Here is a 19,915-nt window from a genome sequence, read left to right on the forward strand (position 1 = left end):
TTTCTGTACTAAATCTGTTAATTTTGTTTCTCCCTCTGTGCTGAACCAGTGCTGCTACCACTGCTGCCAAAACGAGGTCGGTTTCAATGTACTCTTTCTTCTTTGTTTTACTTATCCAAACTTCAGAGTCTCTAAGCCTCTGTGACTGTCCAATATTGAGTTTCAGTGAAATCGCTTTTTTACCCACCTTGCAGTTAAGCAGTACTCCTGCTGCTTGAATCCCAAGCCATGGAGCCACTAGGAATGCAGCCTTCCTCTAAACTGTCATCATGAAACCCCCAAATCCCCCATAATTTGACTTCTATTACTAAAGATTAGTTTTGTCTCTTTTTAAAATGTAGATAAATTAAATCATAAAGTATCGATTCTTTTGTGTCTGGCATTTTCCTCCTATCTAGGAAAATTGGGTCTAAGACAGTCATAGATCCTATCTATGGGAGCTACGACCAGCATGGCCAAACTAGCAGAAGATTCTGGCAAGGGGCGATGAGAGATTGGAAGAAATAAAGAGTTAACATGCGTGGATCTTGAAGATAAAACGGCTGCGGTTGGATGGAGGGCTTTAGAAGCAGGTCTAAAAAATTACACCAGAAATCTTTATTATATATGTCTCTAAATCAGGGATTAAAGACTATGCAAGCATTATTCTTTATATTCATGAAAGTTACAGAGTTAGCAACAGTATAAAACTATTTCCTCAGTTACATTCTACATTTGCAATGTGCAATGTTAGTAGAATTGTGCATCTCTCAACAAAGTCCATTCTTTAAAGCTAGTAATTCACAGGCAGATTCAGGAGCACCAGAACTGTTGAAACATTGTCCTTATCTTAGGAAGGAAGTTCCATCATTCCCAGGAGCTGAGGTGCCTGAGAATAAGGTTGAGGCTGATAAGTCTCTAGCAGGGAGGACGTCTTCACAGCAACCAGGCATCCTATGGCTTTGCACCAAAACTTTCCTAGCCACCAAGTATGCCACAGCCATGAAGTCATCAGGGATTGCAATCTCAGACACTGGTCTACCAGTCATTGTCACTGCTCTCCACAATGGGAGTTAACCATATTTTTTATAGGGTAACTGTTCCAGCTATAAACATGTCACACTTTATCCTTTCTTTTGTTCCAAGTGTCACAACAAGATGTTAATATATCCACATGTCACTTCACTCTATGGCCTTAATCCTTTGGGTCATGACATCTAGGGAGTTAGCACAGTTGACTTGTGGTTTCTGCCCATCAGTAACTTAAGTATATATAAAAATAAGTGTAAACATGTAAATAAACCTCATTAAACCAGGATTTATACACTTCTATTTCATTTTCTTCTATAAATAAGGAAAACATCCACAGTCTTTCCAATTCCACCCAAATGGAGGACAGTTTGTTGGAAAGAATGGCAGAATAAAGGCTGTCATCAAAGGACACTTCTTGCCATCACGAGTTGGTCTGATGATGTTGCCTTCCCATGGTCCACAGAATTCATAGTTGATGATGAAACAGCTTCTACAATATGAAGGAAAATTATTAACCTATGTTATATTATCCTAGAGAGCAATAACTCCTCAACCAAAGATCTGAGGCAACACTCACACAGGTTTTCCAGATCTCAGAGCTGCCCCAACTCAGGAAGAGACTCCTGTATGCCCTCCCCTCACTGTCCCAAGGCCCTACCAGACTAAGACAGACACTGCTCCCCACTAAAGGAAAAAACAACCACAGAGGACAGACTATCCCTCACCTTTAATTGTGTCTTTTTTTTCCTCCAGAAAAAGAAGATGATGATGAAGATAATTATGATTAGGCCACTGGCGACCCCTATGATGATCATGGAAACAGATCGGTTACGTGGAGACTGCTCGGTAACTGGGACTCTTGATGTTGTTGCTAAAACAAATAAAAGAGCAAAATCGCTGTCAGATTTGAAAATATCCATTCTTCAGCACCTGTGATCCCACGCAGCCCATGGGACTCATATATTCACTGACTCATTATGGGACCACTATTCTACCAGGTCCTGGGGGTACAGAGATGAACAGAGGTTGTGCCGTGTCCTTATGGAGCTCACATCACTATTGAAGGGGACAGCAAATGTCCATCCATTTTGGCATATTTATTGTACTTATGACACTTTGGCGGTTGACACAACTGGTGGTGCTTAATTTTGTCTGAGGGGGTAGGGAAGGCTTCATAAGAAGTTAACACTGAAGCTGGTTGAAGGGTAATTATAACACAGGGAGAAGAGAAGGCCTGAAAGCTTACAGAAGTATATATAACTTGGGAACTAGTTAGCAGACTATTAAGACTGGATCATTATTTAATGGAGAATGGGAGTTCCTACATAATGAAGGGCACTTAGGAGGTGAGATGGGAAAGAGAGACTGGTGATAAATCCATATGGCTATCACTGACCATCCAGACAGGAAGCCCATCAAGAAATCAGTCAGTCATTCAGCCCAACAAATTTTCCATTACACACACGCTAATATCCTACAGGTAAGCCATTAGGCATTTATTTATTTATTTTTAAATTTTTTTAGCTATAGATTGACACAATACCTTTCCTTTATTTATTTATGTAGTGCTGAGGATTGAACCCAGTGCCCCACTCATGCCAGGCAAGCACTCTACCGCTGTGCCACAACTCCAGCCCTCAGAATAAGACCTTTAAAGAGAACTCTCACATCTTTCCCACTCTGCTGAGCTATATCATGAAAACTCAGCATCCTACCTGGCATTTCCTCCAAGTGCTCTGAGAATTCCCTGAGCCAGTGACTGCAATCTCCCATGGAGACCTTCCTTAAATGTTCTGTCAGTTCTTTGTCATTCTCCCACTTCTCCTTGATCCCCCGGGCTCTAGGATTAATCACTGTCCACTCCATGTGCATCACATTTAAGCAGAGAGATGGCTGTCCATCAATGCTGAAATTCCAGGATGAACCAATGTGATTTTTTCCTTCAAGCTGACAAGACATCTTGGCCTGCAGGGTGAGATGACCTGCAATACACAACAAAAGCATCATCTCCCACTCTTGATAGATCCGTCACCTCCCAATAGGTTGAGCGTTTCTCTGCACATTTAGAGGCCTGTATTCTTTTCTCCCAGATTTGCCCTTTCTTGCCCATTAAGCCCCACATCCCTCTAAGGCTGGGCCAATGTCCAGCTCTTTTACACAAACACATCCAGAGCCTCCTCCACATGCGCACTCCACCCCTTCCTCTCTCCTGCTCTATCTCTTCACCCCATTCCATACTTACCCCTGGCCATCTTTTGTTCCAAGTTTATGTCAAGCAAAATCATCCTGAGATCTTGCCCCAGTTCTCTCAGCATTTCTGTCAATTGTGTCCATGTTTTGGTGGCATTCACCTCCCTTCCCAGGTGACCCAAAGGTTTGATCTTGTTGCTCTCACAGTCATACTGAAGGAAAGCGGTCTTATCCACTGAGCCCTGCACTTCACACCAGGACTCCCCAGGTCTGGACTGAGATTTGACAGTGAAGTCGAGGCAAAGAGAGTGGGTACCTGTGAGAGAAACATGGAAGTGAGGTTCAGGACAGGGAGAAGAGGACCATTAGTCCCCATCCTTCTGTGACTCCCAGACTCCCTCTGAAGGGCCAGGCTGGCAGAGGGAGGAGTCTTCATCCTAAACCTCCTCTATCTAGATCTTTTATTTGGTGTCACCTTTAACTGAGGTTGTAGGATGCTCTCGTGCTATCAGGGACCCCTCACAGGCAGAATGTAACCAGGAGGATTAATCTGAAAGCACTTTCAGTGATCTCAACCAAGTTCTGGGCACAAAAAATACACAATGGTATCTGTTCTCCTGAAAATTAAAACCTAGCTGAACAGACAGTATTTCCAATAGAGTGGAAAAGGAGGATCACAGGTCAATTCATCATGGTCTTGGTGTTCAGGCTGGTCATCATGGAGTAGATGCAGGAACAAGGCAGCAGAGGGGAGCTGCCACACAGGAGCACAGAACCTAGTCTGGTGTCCTAGGCTGGAGCCCTATGAGCTGATCATCAGATTCCAGGGAACCTCTCCAGCCTAACCATACTCTCTGGTCATTCTTCAGAAGAGATCTCCACTTGTTTGTACCCATAATGGAGCCCCAATCTCTCCTCCCTGTTCCCAACTAGTTCTTGCTAATAATCATGGACCAGAGTCTTCCAGGCTTCTACCAGCAGCATAGTAGTAGTAGCAAAAGAAGATCTACAGCAAAATATACTGGAGACATTCTATTGAGAATAAATCACAGAGTAACAGGCAAGAAGGAGTCAGGCATGTGCGAATATGCCTTTTCTCCTGTGGCATGGGCTGGCCCCAGATCTACAATGGTGGACTGAGAACCGGTCAGTTGATATTCAGTGAAGAAAAATGTTGTCAAAGACATGTTTAGCAGGTAATGCAACACAGAATTTCCTTTTAATAGAATGCTCAAACAGAAAAGGAGATGTTAAAAAATGAAAATTCACTGTGAATACCCAGTCTCTGTAGGGGAAGCAGAGCTTGCTGGAGGTTACTGAGCTCCTTCCTTCTGCCCTTCTTCTACCCACTTCTCCTCCTCCTTTTCCTGCCTCGTTGCCATCTGTTTCTTCCCATGTCTGTATTTTCTCCCAGCCTCACTCTCCTCGATCACATTAAATCTAATCTTTTCAAATTCTTTCATCTTAATGATTGGGATCCATTTGCATTAAATACATCACAATGAAAGATTCAATTAATATAGACACAAGTCCTAACGCCCCAGAATTATTTTTCTTGTTGAGAATAGAGGATGACAAATATGATGACTTTGAGGTTGATAATGATGAAAATGAACACAAGTAATTCTTTAGAATGGTCATTTCAGGTGCTGGTGTAAAGGGAATGAATTATGAAGGCAGTCCCCTCAAGGCAATAGTGGCAGTTTTGAAAAATGTCTGTGCAGTAAATAATTTCCCTTGTGGACTTGAAAATGACACCACCTATGGTCTTGACATGAAGTGTGGTTCAGCTGGACCCTGGAAGCAGTATCAGGGTTCAACAGAAAGCAGCAAAACTTGCTGCTGCTGAAGATGATGATTTTGTTAATAAGGAACCTAAACAAAAGCTCTAGTGAGAAAATCTCTGAGACCCAGCAGCTGAAAATGCACAACAGTGACACAAGAACAGGAAAGATGCAAAGCCACTGACACCAAGATCAAGAGGTCAAGAATCCTCCTAAACACAGGGAAAAACTCCTGAAAAACCAAGGACCTACTTCTGTTGAAGACAGAAAAGCAAAAATGAAAGAAAATATCAAAAAGGTGCTTCACTTCCCAAAGGGAAAGCCAAGTTCTTCAATTATGTGGAGAGATGTTTTTGGATGATTGATCTGGAGGTAATTCAAGATCTCTGGCACTGGAGGAAGCTTCTTTAAGAAAACAGTTTACCAGTTTGTCAACATTTTCTGTCTTAAATTTAAGAGACATATGATCTACTAAAATTGAGTCAGGAGGGTACAGAAAATTTGAACAGATCAATTTAGGAACCAAATTCCTCAAGAAGACTCCTAAAGCACAGGAAGTAAAATCAAGAATCAATAAAAGGGATGGTATCAAACTAAAAAGCTTCTTCTTAACAAAGGAAACAATCAAGTATGTGAAGAGAGAGCCTAAAAAATGGGAGAAAATCTTTGCTGCCTGCTTCTCAGATAGAGCATTTACTCTAGGATATACAAAGAGCTCACAAAACTTAACACCAAAAAACTAAATATCCTAAGCAATAAGTGGGCAAAGGACCTGAACAGACACTTCATAGAAGAAGCAATACAAATGGTCAAAACCTATATGCTAATTGGTGCAACCACTTTGGAAAGCAGGGTGGAGATTCCTCAGAAAACTTGGAATGGAACCACCAATTGACCCCTCTATCCCACTTCTCGGTCTATACCCAAAAGACTAAAACCAGCATACTACAGTGCCGTACTCATGTTCTTTCTGCTCAAAATGTACCCTTTCTGTCTAATGGTGTGTGCCACCATGCCTGGCTTTATCTGGCTTTCATATGGAGAAAAGTAATTGCTCAGTTTTCAAAGAGGAAACATCCCATCCTGCTGACTCACTCACTGGGTATCACAGAGGAATATGGGTACACAAAGGTCCTGCATGTGAAGGTTCCTAGTACTGGCAGCATTGCTGTCCCCAGCTGCACATACAGAGACCTCTGGAGTGAATACAGCCCTGATGCAGGCAGCTTTGCCCTAGCCAATCCAGTGGGGAAGGTGGGTGAGATTCTGTCTGCATCATGCAAATCTAGTTTGGCTTCTTTGGCTGAAGCTAAGAAGAAGCACCCTCATGGCAGCCATGACTACCCCATAACTGGTGGATCCAAAGTTAGAGGTTCAAATACCTGAGCAAGGAAGAATTGTTGACTTTTGTTTTTGTTTTGTCTGTGTTCTCTTGTTTTTAAAGAGAGAGAGAGAGAGAGAGAGAGAGAGAGAGAGAGAGAGAATTTTTAAATATTTATTCTTTTTTTTTTCAGCGGACACAACATCTTTATTTGTATGTGGTGCTGAGGATCCAACCCAGCGTCCCGCTCATGCCATGTGAGCACGCTACTGCTTGAGCAACATCCCCTGCCCATCTTTTGTTTTTACTCATTATTTTTTCATACATTTATCTAGTTTTATTTATTTTATAATTTTAATTAGTTTTTTCTCTCTTTTTTTGAATCCCCCTTTCTCCTTTCTTCTTCTCTCCTCTTCTCTGAACTTTTATCTTTTCTTTTTTTGCTATAGGGAGGATTGAACAAGTCCATTGAGCAGGAATGCAATAATCCAGGCTAAAGAGGAAGGAGGCATAGATCAGTGTTGAGAGCCATGCAGGTCAGAATGATGCCTGGCATTTGCCAGAGGGAATGTTTGAAAGGTGACGCCAGCGAACCATTGAGATGATAATTGGAGTTAAGCTATATATAATTGCTGTGATGCTGGATTGATTTTATTGTATATTTGACCTTTACTGTCTGCAATGGGGCGGCTCTTGCTGCCTTGGGTGCCCAGTGCTTTGGAGTTCTCGCGCTACTTTGGAGTTCTCGCGCTACTTTGGAGTTCTCCAGGGGATTCCTGGAGGATTCGCATTGGTTGGGGAAGTTATGGAGGAGGGATTTCCGGTTGGTGTGGTGTGTGCCTGGAGGAGCTGCCTGCATTACTTTTGGGAGAGGTTCCTGGGAAGCGTGTGGAGCGTGGTGGTGGAGTTTGGAACTAATGTTTGTTCCTGCTTGAGTGGCTCGTGATTGTGCCCAGCAAGACTGCGGCAGATTAGGGTTGAGAAAGAAATGAGAGATATAGTAAAATAATGAATATTTTATTTCTAATCCAAATGAACAGAAGGAATGATATGTAGCTATTATAGGATTTTTAATAATCTTCTTTCTTTCTTTCCTTCCTTCTTTTCTCTTTATTTCTTCTTTCTTCCCTTCTCCCTTTTAAAAAATTATATTTTTCTATTAATTTGAGTCTCGTGGACATTTAACTTTCTAGTGTATTTTCTATTATCTCTGCCTCTTCTCCACAATTATTTGTGCTGTAGATATTTTTAGTACGTTTTACACAAAACGTAAAAATTTATCCAAAAGAATTAAGCAAGAATATTCAATAGAGATAAAGGAATATCCATGTTTATAGCAGCACAATTGACCATAGCCAAATCAGTGACCCAGCCTAATTTTCTGTCAACAGACAAATGAGTAAAGTAAATGAATATATACACCATGGACTTTTATTCATCCCTAAGGAAGAACAAAATCATATTGTTTGAGAAAAATGGATGGAACAGAAGAGGACCATGTTAAGTGAAATAAACCAGACTCAGAAAGTTAGGGTTCATACATTTTCTCTCATATGTAGAGACCATAGAGAAAAAGGGAAAACAACAACAACAACAACAAATATCATGAAAATAGAAAGGAGACCAAAAGGGTAGAGAAATAGGATGAAGGGCTGCGAGGAAGGGAGGAAAGGGATCCTACTCAGGATTGCTTTATCTATTTTGGTTCTTTTACTCTTCCAGATGAATGTTATGCCTGTCCCCCAACCTAGTTTTATGAAGGTTGTCATTCATATTTCAATGGGGGATTTCATCAAGTGTAGATCACTTTTGCAAAATTGGCCATTTTGACAATATTAGTTCTGCCTATTCATCTTCTAAGGTCTTCCATCAACCCCGGGTCTGGTGTATGCAGCCTACCACTGAGCTACATCCCTGTTCCTATTATGTATAATTACAATGAACTAATTAAAAAACAAAAAATATGGGCTTGGGATACAGCTTACTTAGTCGCGTGCTTGCCTCGCATGTACAAGGCCCTGGGTTCAATCCCCAGCACCACACACACACACACACACACACAATTTAAAGAAAATTCTATTTTTTCACATTATTCTTGATATTTGTCAAACATACAAATGCATCTCAGATGTACTTTATGACAAATGAATAATTCTCTAGTAGAAGAATTTACCATACTTTAGTTAACTGTTTTCTTACTGATTGGAATAGGAATATTTCAAATGTAAGAAATCCTTTTGTGATATTTATCATTTTAATTTAATTCCCTATTTTTATTGGTGCATTATAGTTGTTCATAATGGTCGCATTTGTTGTTACATATTTGTAAACACACAATATAGCAACAGAATTTGGCCAATATAATTCCCGTGTATTTCCACTTTCTCTCCTCTCCTTCTTCCCAGGAGCACTGCAGGATCTGGCAGCTGTCAGAGCCCAAGTCCGAGGCCCCGCCCCCAGAAGCACCCAATTCCCGCATCTGGCTGTAGCGCCCTCTATTTGTCACCATCGTCCTCCCCCGCCCGCCACAGCGCACGCCCTCCTGCTGCCTGGGCCCTGGTGTCCCAGCTGAATTGTTGTTCAGATCTCTGTGGTGGCAGAATCTCCACTTCCTGCATGGAGGTAGCACTGGGGACCTACTCCCACTGATCTCCCTTTGATTTTCATGAGATACCTCCCCCCACCTTTCTTTCCCTTGAAAAGAAAATTCTAAAAAGTAGATATCGCATGAACTTGGAAGGGACTGGACCTGCCACTATGACTCAGGACGACTTGTGATAGAGACTTCTATGCTGGGCAAAGGGGCCTCAAGGAGTTCAGGGCAATTCCTCCCTGGAAACGCACAACACCTCTCCTGGAGTCCAGAAGTGAATGCCACCCGCAGCGGGAAAACGCACACCCTTTCACAGTGGCTCTTTGGTGCTCCTGGGCCTCTAGAGACTCTCTAGCCCCCCTCCCCCTCCAAGGAGTGAAGTCAGAAGTGGCATCTGGAACCTGTACCAAGCCTTCTTGCTCTCTACTGCCATCTCGCTCCCTCCCATCCTCCTGCCTTTACCCTTTCCTCTCTCTTTGGCTCCCTGGTCTAACTCGGTCTGTGGCTCCCTCCGCAGGTGCCGGGACAAGCGCCTGAAGCAGGGCACGCACCTGAGGGGCAGAGCCCGCAGGGGAGGTCTGGGGACTGAGAAGGGGACAGAGGTGTCCCCGTAAGTTCGATTCCTCAACTCACCCGCTGGCGCCCTCCAAAGAAAGTAAGGCGGGAGCAGAGCCTGAACGCTAAGAATGAGAGTAGCTGAGACTACACCTACCATCCTTAAGAAGCCCAGGAGCAGGGCAGGACCCGGGCAGCTGTCTGAGCCTTTTAAGTCCGAGGCCCCGCCCACAGCAGCGCCCAATTCCCGCGTTTGGCTGTAGCTCCGCCTATTTGTCACCATCCTTCCTGCCCCGCCCTCCAAAGCGCACGCCCTCCTGCTGCCTGGGGCCCGGTGTCCCAGCGGAATCACGGGAACATCGTTCAGATTACGATGGTGGCACTGGGGACCTACACTAAGCCATCTCGCTGTCTTCTGCCATCTCGCTCCCTCGCATCCTCCTGCCCTTACTTTTTTGTCTCTTTTCCGCTCCCTGGGCTACCGCGGTCCCGCCGCTCCCACCGCAGCTGCAAGATCGAGAACCTGCTGCGATGAAGTGTGACCCAGAGCCCGCAGGAGAAGCCTGGGGAATAAAGTGGGGACGGCGGTGTCCCCACAAGTTCGATCCCGCAACTCACCGTCTGGCACCGCCCAAAGAAAGTCAGGCTGGAGTAGAGCCTCGATGATAAGAATCAGAGTAGCGCAGACTACACCTGCCATAGTTAGGGAGCTCTTGATCACCGTGGGACCTTGGCCGCGGTGAGAGCTTTTAAAGTCCCAGGGCCCGCCCCCCAGCAATGCCCGCCTCCTGCGTTGGACGTAACTCCACTCTTCTTCCCCTCCCCCGCGCCCTCCAGCTGCCAGGACACAGTACTGTTTCAGAATCGCTGCTGTGGATGGATCTGGTGCATGTTCCGCTTCCTTGGTGACACTGGGGACCTATACCAAGCTATCTCGCTCCCTCCCATCTGCCTGCCCTAACTTTTTCCTCTCTTTTCCGCTCCCTGGGCTACCTTGGTCCCAGGGCTCCAACCGCAGGCTCAGAGGGAGAACCTGCTGTGGACCAGAGGGACAAAGCCCTCAGGGAAAGTCTGGGGAGTGAGGAGAGGATGGAGGTGTCCCCGTATGTTGGATCCCTCAACTCACCGGCCCGCACAGAGCAAAGAACTTAAGGCGGGAACAGAGCCTGGATGGTATGAATGAGAATAGCGGGTTCTGCACCTGCCATCCTTCAGGAGCTCTGGAGCGCTGCTGTACCTGGGCAGCGATCAGAGCCTTCAATGGTCGAGTCCCGACACCCGCCCTCACCCCCGCAGGTAGCACCCTGCCTCCGGCATCTGGCCATAGTTTCGCCCCCTAGTATTCCCCCGCCTGGTCTCCGTGTCCTTACAGAATCATAGTTCGGATCACCTCTGTGGCTGGACCCTGCACGAGTCCCACTTCTTGTATGGAAGTGGCACTGGGGATTTACAACAAGCCATCTGTATCTCTCCTGCCATCTCGCCCCCTCCCATCCTCCTGCCCTTTTTCCTTTCTTTTCTGCTCCCTGGGCTACCTGGGTCCCAGTGCAGATGCAGGGTTGAGAACCTGCTGCGAGGAGGTGAACTGGGGCACCTAACCTGCAGGGGAAGTATGGGGAGTGTGGAGGGGACGAAAGTGTCCCCATAAGTTCGACTTTCCAACTCTACAGCTGGCACCGCTCAAAGAAAGAAAGGTTAGAATGGATGCTAAGAATGAGAGTAAGTAGGCCTGCACTGGCCAGGGTCACTGTGCTGGAGATCATCCGGAGACCTCCTCAGGGAAAAGAGCCTTTGAAGCCTGAGGCCCCGCCCCCTGTACCACTCCCCTCCCTGTCCCCTGCGTCTGATCGCAGCTCCGCCCCTCGGTCTTTCCGAAGCTGCTTGGCCCAGGGTGTCATCAACGTCATCGGGATCGCTGTGGTGGTAGGAATTGGCCCTCATTTCGCTTTCTGCGATGGTGCGGAGCGGGCGCCCAGGGACTCTGGTTGCCTCCCAGCCACTGGCTTCCGACCTCCTCCTCTCATTCTCGCGCGGCCCTGGCTATTACCCGGAGAAGGTGGACCTAAAGCAAAGGGTAAAGTTGGGGCCTGGGGTCTTATCCTTTTTCCTGCCTCCTCTAGGGACTTCTTGGGCCTGGGTGTTTAGCTCCTTGAATTCCAGCCCCCGGAGTCATCCCTTTTATTCTAAAAGACCTAAGAATTTCGTTACCCCCCTAGAGTCCGGTCTGAAATCAACATTGTTGAAGGCAGTTGTTAGGTAGCCTACCATCAGTGATAGTTTTCAGTAGACTCTGAGCCCCTTGATCCCAAAACCTTCAGGAAAAACTCTCTGAAAGCAAAAGCGAAAGCAACTTCTCTTTTAGGAGTTGTGACATTCAGACAGGAAATGCTTTCTCTACTCCGCCCTTGAGGCTTGCAGAAAAGATCTTTCTTTCTGTTTTGAGGTACTAGGGATTGAATCCAGGGGTTCTGTACCACTGGCTTCTTGATGAGTGGCTCCTGATCTGCCACTACACATTCCTATCAATAGGTTACCGTTTTCCCCCACCAGCCCTGCACATCCTCATGTAAAATATTTGCAGTGCTTCATTATACTTACATATAAGAATGGGATGTGTGCCATATCATCCATGCACATAGCACAATCTGGTAGATTTTGTTACCCAGTACTTCCCTATCCCCTCCCTTCATTCCTCCCTCTCCAGCCCTTTCCTTTACTCCATTGTTTGCCCTTTCCCTCTATTTTTATGAGATTCCCCCCTTTATCTTTAAATTCTTTTTCTTTTTTCCCTCTCTAACTATGAGAGGGAAAACATTCAACCTTTGGCTTTCAGAGTCTGTCTTATTTCACTTAGCATGATGTTCTCCAGGTCCATCCATTTATTTACCAGCAAATGATATAATTCCATTCTTCTTTGTGATTGAATTAAACCTCACTATGTAAGTTTTGCACATTTTCTTTATCCATTCAATGTCGATGAGTCCCTGGGTGGTTCCATAACTGAACTATTGTGAATTGTGCTGTTCTAAACATGAGTATGCACACATCATTATAGTATCCTGATTTTAGTTCTTTTGGATAAATACCAAGGAGTGTAATAGCTGGGTCATATGGTGGTTTGATTCCAAGTCTTCTGAGGAATCTCCATACTGCTCTCAAAAGTGGTTATAGCAATTTGCAGCCCCATGAACAATGCTTGATTGTTCCTTTCCTTCTCTTGCTCATCAGAAATTTTTGGTATTTGTAGTTTTCATGATTGTCATTCTAACTGGGTTGAGATGAAATCTCATGCTAAGGATGTAAACATGTTTTCATATGTTTCTTGGCCATTTGTGTTTCTTCTCTTGAAAAATGTTTGTTTAGTTCTTTTGTCCACTTGTTGATTGTTTTATTTGGGTGTTTTTTTTTTTTTTTCGCCCTTTTGGTGAGAATTTTTTTGAGTTCTTTATGTATTCTGGATATTAATCCCTTGTCAGAGGAAAGCTGACAGATTTTTCCCCCTTAATGTATGCTCTCTCTTCATGTTCTTAATTATTTCCCTTGCTGTGTAGAAGCTTTTTATTTGGATGGCATCCCACTTATTTAATCTTGGTTTTATTTCTTGTACTTTGGGCATCTTGTGAAGGATGTTGGTTCCTGTATCTATATGCTCTGAGTGTTGACCTATGCTTTCTTCTAGCACTTTCAAGGGTTCTGATCTAAATCCTTAGACTTTCAACCATTTTGATATGTCTTTTGTGCAGGTTGACAGACAGGCTAGTTTCATTTCCTACATATGGATATCCAGTTTTCCCAGCACCAATAAAAAGGCTGACTTTTCTCCAACATATCTTTCTTGCACCTTTGTCAAAGATTAGATAACTGAATCTAAGTGGGTTTGTCTTTGTGGTTTCTATTCTATTCTATTGATCTTCATATTCCCTCCCCCCAATACCATGTGTTTTTTCCCCCCCTATACCTCTGTAGTATAATTTGAGATCAGGTCACATGCCTCCCGCATTGCTGTTCTTACTCATGATTGCTTTGGCTACTCTGGTTCTTGTATTCTTCCAGATGAATTTAATGACTTTTTCCCCGCTGCTAGTTTTGTGAAGGTTGTCATTCTCATTTTAATGGTGATCACATCAAATCTGTAAACCATTTTTGACAAAATGGTTATTTTGACAATATTAATTCTGCCTACTCATCTTCTAAGGTATTCCTTTAACCCAGGGTCTGGTGAGTGCAGCCCTATCACTGAGTCCTATTGTGTATAATTATAACGCACTAATTTTTAAAATCCCCAAAAATATTTTTTAAAAATTCTTTTTTTTTGCATTTAACTATTTTTATTTTTCAAAAATACAGATGCATCTCAGAATACTTTCTTTGTAACAATTGAATAGTTTTCTAGTAGAAGGATTTACCAAAATTTAGTTAACAATTTCCTAGTGATTGAAAAAGGGATATTTCAAATGTAAGAAATTTCGTTTTGATATTTTAAATTTTAATTTAATTCCGTCTTATTCTTGGTGCATTATAGTTGTGGTAATGTTCGTATTTGTTGTTACATAGTCGTTCAAGCACAATATAGCAACAGAATTTGGCCAATATAATTCCCCTGTATTTCCTTTCTCTCCTCTCCTCCCTCCCCCTGGTGGGTCTTTTTCCTCTACTCTACTGATCTCCCTTTGATTTTTCATGAGACACCCGCCTTTCTTTTCCTTGAAAAGAAAATTCTAAAAAGTTGATATCACATGAACTTGGAAGCAACTGGACCTGCCACCATGACTCAGAACAACCTTTGATAGAGACATCCGTGCTGGGCAAAGGGGCCACGTGGAGTTCATGGCAATTCCTCCCTGGAAAGGCACAACACCGCCACTGGAGTGCAGAATTAAATGCCACCGCAGCGGGAAAACTTAAAGCATTTTCTGTCATGCTCTTGGGTCTCTGGAGAGAGAGGCTCTTCCCCCACTTCTGAAAACGAAAGTGGCACTGGGGACCCTTACCAAGCCTTCTTGCTTCTTCGAATCCTCCTGCCCTTATTTTCATTTTATTTTACTTTTAAAAGATGGACACAATATCTTTATTGAGTTTTATGTGCTGCTGAGGCTCCACCCAGTGCGAGGCAATGGCTCTACCCCTGCGCTATAATCCCAGCCCCTGCCCTAACTTTTCCCTCTCTTTCCTGCTCCCTGAGCTACCTGGGTCCTGAGGCTCCCACCACTGGAGCAAGGTGCTGAACCCTCCGCAGGGACGCAGACCAGTGGGGCGGAACCCGCAGGGGAAGCTTGGGGACTGAAGGCAAGAGCAGAGCCAGGCATGAGCATGGGGTAGACCCCACCTGCCAGGGGTCCCAGCTCCGGAGCCCTGGAGACCTGCCTCCCGGTGCCAGGCCTTTAAAGCCCAAGGCCCCTCCACCCTGGTGCCCAGTGCCCTACTTCCCCTCTGCTGCCCTCGCCTGGGTCCCAGTTCCTGGGAGCACGCGGGCCAGACACTCCCCAGCGACTCTGGAGGCCTAGCCACTGGCATCTGCCCTCCCAGCCTCACTCCCTGCGCCACCCTGGCTGAGACCCAGAGAAGGTGAACCCAAATCAAAGGATAAAGTTGGGGCCTCCAGTTTCATCCTCTTTCCCACCTTTGGACTCTGAAAAGACCAAAGAATTTCGGTCACCCAGTAAACTCCCATCTAAAATCAACGTGGTCCAAGTCAGCTAGACTGTCATCAAGGAGAGTTCTGGGTAGATTCTGTGCCCTGGAACCTAAACCTTCAGGAAAAACTCTGAAAGCAGAAGTAAAAAGCAACTTCTCCTTTATGAAAAGTTCTGACAGCCAAACAGGAAATGCGCAGCTCTGCTGCCATTCTTGAGGCAGAAAGAATCATTTTTCCCCCTTTTTCTTTAGAGGTAGTGAGGATTGAATCCAGGCACACTCCACCATGGAGCTAAATCCTCTGCTCCTCTAAAAATTTTAAATTTTGGACAGCATAAATGTCCCTAAATCGCCTAGGCCGGCCTCGAACTTGCAATGCTTCTGCTTCACCTCCAAGAAGCTGGGATCACAGGCATGTGCAGTAGCCCCTGGCTATGATTAACCTCTTAAGGTTTCCTTTGGTCACTTTTATTGTTATCTGGAGATCCAATCATTTAAACATCCATTCAAGTACTAGGTAAGCACCATTTAAATAACTTCAAATACACATTTCAGGCCAGTGGGGGGATGAGTGAAATGATCACCTGACTCTAAGACCACTCTGGCTTCTTGATGAGTGGCCCCTGGCCTGAGATCTCTTATTCTGCCATCCAGAGGTTCAGACACAGGGCCCCATCTCATGGCCTGGGCCTCAGGCCTGTGGCATCAAAGAGGGGGAAAGTAACTACTGAGTTAGGAAAGCCCTGGTGAGGGATCAGCTTGTCTAAGTGCAGGGCACTTGCATAATCTCTTCCTTGACCTTCATTCCACCAGAGAGCACTAACTGACAGAAGTGGAAATTGATGCAGGAAAACATTTAAAAAAGGAGTGCAACACTCATCAGTCAAAATGTCATGATTTCTATTTCTGAAAATACAATCTACAACTCACACTCTTTTAGCCAACTCTGGAGCTGATTCCATCTCCATTTGGGATCTGGTTTGAGTTTGGAGGCCAGGAACTTCCTCCTGACTCACTTGCTCTACTTGATTTATCTCCCTTCTGTTATTGTTATTATTTTAATTAGAATATTATAATTCTCTATATAAGTGGGATTCAGTGTGGTCCATTTATACATGGACATAACACAATTTCATACCTTATAGCCTTCCCTTGTCCCATTCTCTTGATTCCCCTTTCTCTATTGTCAACTTTAGTCTTTAAGGGACAAATATCCTGTAGGCTTTCTATCTTCAATATATTTTTAACATACTTAGCAGAGAAATTCTAAAGTTTTCTTCTTAAGTTTCTGTCCTTGGTTATTCAAACACTAATCTAGACCCAGCTCTGAGAAGGTTTTGTAGCTGAAATTATAAAGCAGTTGCCCTCCAATAGAAAAACCTTTCCAGGTTACCTGAGTGGGCCCAGGGCCATCAGATGAGCCTTTAAAATCAGAGGACTTTCTCAGGCTGGAGGCAAGAAGGAGGAAGCAGAAGGAGAAGTTTGACTGTAAGCAAGAGAAGGATTAGATGTGCTGTTGCTGGATCTGAGGTGTGTGGACCAGAGAGAGGCCTCTTAAAGTGAAGGAGTGCCCTGCTCACAGCCAGCAAGGAAGTGGATTCTGCCAACAATCGGAATGCCCTTGGAAGCACAGCTTTTTCAAAGCTTCCGCATCACAGTTTAGCTCTTCAGCATCTTGATTTTGACCTTCTGAAATCCAAAGTGGAGACATCAGTTGAGCCAACTCAGATTTCTGACCTAATGAATTGTAAGATAATAAATGTGTTGAAAAGCAGCTAGGTTTGGGATAATTTGTCATGACTGCAATAAAAAATGAATACCAACTCCTTCCCATTTAAATGAGAATTTGACTGGATATAAAGTTCTTTCCTTCAATGCTTTAGAAATAATATTCCTTTGTCCCCATGTGACCAGGGTGGCTGTCCAGGAATCTGTTACTGTGCTTGCTTCTTACTTGTTTCTCAGGGCCATCCGGGAAGGGAGCCAGAAGGCTATGCTGGTTTGTTGCCTCTGCTGAGTTCTACAGTCTACTTCGTTGCCAATCATGGTCTCATGGATATGGGGAGGTTTAATTTGTTTCTCTTCTTTTCATGGTTGCAGTCATAGATACGACAAATTTAATGTTTCACTTTTATTCAGCTACTACTAATCTTGCCTTCACCTCCCTTTTATAAAAACCAAATTCATTGATCTAACACTCCTCCTTATCTTTGGAAGTATGTTAGAAATATGTAGGCATTTTTCAATTTATGAGGCATATTCCCAGGCTACAGAAGTAAAAAGAGATGCATGGTATTACTTCTGCATGAGTCATCGTACCAACCTGTCAATTCTGAAAATCATATTTCCATGCAGCACCATCTTCAGGTTTGCATGGGGAAAAATAATTCTTTTTTTTCAGTAAAAACAATTTAGCTTTTAGACAAAGTGAATTCTCGAACTACATTAAGTACACTTTGACCTTCAGGATTTTATAGATTTCAAAAAAAACATTTACTGTAATTATGATAGTTATTTTAATAAAACATACACTCCTTTTCAGTCACTGGAAGCACATGTTAATCATAGCCTTTAACACTAGTCATACTTTCAGCTTCATAATCAGATATTATGAGATATTTTATGGCTGAGTTTTTTTTCAAAATTTTTATTATTATAATGTGTTATACATAGTACACTTATAGAGCATAATTTTTTTGTCTCTGTACACACCATTTGGACTTCATACATGTACTTAGCGTACTGATGTCCATCTCATTCCACCACCTTTCCTATCCCATACCCTTTCCTTCCCCTCCCTTCCCTTTGCCCTATTTAAAGTTCCTCCATTCCTCCCTTTCTTTCCCCACCCATCACCATTGTGGATCAGCATCCACGTATCAGAGAAAACATTCAGCCTTTGGTTTTTTGGGATTGTCTTACTTCACTTAGCATGATATTCTCCATCTCCATCCATTTACTTTCAAATGCCATGATTTAATTCTCTTTTAATGCTGAGTAATATTCCATTCTGTATATATACCACAGTTTCTTTATTCATTCATCTGTTGAAGGCATCTTAGTTCCACAATGTAGCTATTGTGAATTTGATGTGGCTGTGTTCCTGTAGTATGTTGTTTTTAAGCCCTTTGGATATAGACCGAGGAGAGGAATAGCTGGGTCAAATGGTGGTTCCATTCCCAATTTGTCAAGAAATCTCTACACTGTTTTCCATATTGGCTGCACCAATTTGCAGCCCCACCAAGCAGTGTATGAGTATACCTTTCCCCTCCACATCCTCACCAACACCTATTATTGTTTGTATTCATAATAACTGCCATTCTGACAGGAGTGAGATAAAATCTTAGAATAGTTTTGATTTGCATTTCTCTAATTGCTAGCGATGATGAACATTTTTTCATATATTTGTTGATTGATGTATATCATCTTCTGAGAAGTGTCTGTTCAGGTTCTTGGCCCATTTATTGTGTTTTTTGTTTTTTGGTGTTTAGCTTTTTGAGTTCTTTATATACCCTAGAGATTAGTGCTCCATCTGATGTGTGAAGGGTAAATATTTATTCCCAGAATGTAGGCTCTGTATTGACCTGATGGATTGTTTCTTTTGCCAAGAAGAAACTTTTTAATTTGAGTCCATCCCATTTATTGATTTTTGATTTTAATTCTTGCACCAAAGAAGTTTTATTAAGAAAGTTGGGGCCTAATCCCACATGGTGGATATTAGGGCCTATTTTTTCTTCTATTAGACACAGGGTTTCCGGTTTAATTCCTAGGTCCTTGATCCACTTTGAATTGAGTTTTGTGCATAGTGAGATATAGAGGTTTAATTTAATTTTGCAGCATATGGATTTCCAGTTTTCCCAGCACCATTTGTTGAAGAGTCTATCTTTTCTCCAATGTATGTTTTTGGCACTTTTGTCTAATATAAGATAATTGTAATTTTGTGGGTTAGTCTCTGTGTCCTGTATTCTGTACTGTTGGTCTACCAGTCTGTTTTGGTGCCAATACCATGCTGTTTTTACTATGCTCTGTAGTATATTTTAAGATCTGGTATAGTGATGCCACTTGCTTCACTTTTCCTGCTAAACATCACTTTAGCTATTCTGGGTGTCTTATGTTTTCAGATGATTTTCATGATTGCTTTTTCTATTTCTATGAGGAATGCCATTGGGATTTTGATTGAAATTGCATTAAATCTGTATAGTTTTTTAGAGAGAATTTTAATATTTATTTTTTAGTTTTCGGCGGACACAACTGTATCTCATTCACCCTCTCCCTTTCTACTTCCCAATTAGGAACCTCTTTCTCTGGAGGTCTTGTAGGCTGTGCTCTGGGGGATATGCACCTGTTATGGAGAGCTATTTTCTATTGGGCAGTCCGGGGTCAGGCTTTGCGAGGTATGAACCAGCTGCATTGCCACAAGCACTGTGCCGCTTTAGTGGCTGCGGGGGAGAGGTGGGTGTTGGGAAGTATAGGTCCTTGTTGTTGCTTCAGGGCCCCAGCCAGTGTCCCAAGCTGGGAATTGCCGCAACTAAAGATGGCTACAAAGGTGTTCAAAGATAGAGGTGGTTGCTTTTAGAGATGGGGTGTCAGGTCAAGTTGGGCTGGGTGGTGGCACTGGGTGGAGTGTTCAGAGATGCAGCTGAGTCGCATGCAGTGCTGTGGCTGGTGGCTGTCTCCAGAACCTGTCCTGTGTCATCAGGTGGTGGCTACCACGTGTAGGGAACTATGGCAGTGGTTACAGTGTCCCAAGATGGAGGCAATCGGGGAGCTCTACGTTGGCAGATGAGGGTGCACATGAGAATGGTGGCCAGAGGTTCTGCGTGTGGG

The 19,915-nt window shown here is 43.6% G+C and overlaps 1 protein-coding gene and 1 long non-coding RNA gene across 2 annotated transcripts in view; one reads left to right on the forward strand and one right to left on the reverse strand.

Annotated features, from left to right (window-relative positions):
* Positions 1–19,915, forward strand: part of LOC124081177 (uncharacterized) — a 54,170-nt gene that overhangs the window by 30,519 nt on the left and 3,736 nt on the right. The window contains exons 2-3 of the long non-coding RNA XR_006847977.2: positions 1,765–1,857; positions 8,712–11,528. This is a non-coding gene — a long non-coding RNA (uncharacterized LOC124081177). The remainder of the gene's footprint in view (positions 1–1,764; positions 1,858–8,711; positions 11,529–19,915) is intronic.
* LOC124081172 (retinoic acid early transcript 1E) lies at positions 576–10,188 on the reverse strand. Its single transcript, XM_046427348.2, has 5 exons — positions 10,073–10,188; positions 3,254–3,517; positions 2,727–2,993; positions 1,737–1,882; positions 576–1,501 (listed from the first exon to the last, which is right to left on the reverse strand). The coding sequence occupies exons 1-5, from the start codon at positions 10,152–10,154 to the stop codon at positions 1,478–1,480; spliced, it is 783 nt and encodes a 260-aa protein (XP_046283304.1). The 5' UTR covers positions 10,155–10,188; the 3' UTR covers positions 576–1,477.

This window comes from Marmota monax, unplaced genomic scaffold (assembly GCF_021218885.2).
Source record: "Marmota monax isolate L192 unplaced genomic scaffold, Marmota_monax_Labrador192_F-V1.1 WCK01_AAM20220418_F8-fsc00114, whole genome shotgun sequence".
NCBI lineage: Eukaryota > Metazoa > Chordata > Mammalia > Rodentia > Sciuridae > Marmota > Marmota monax.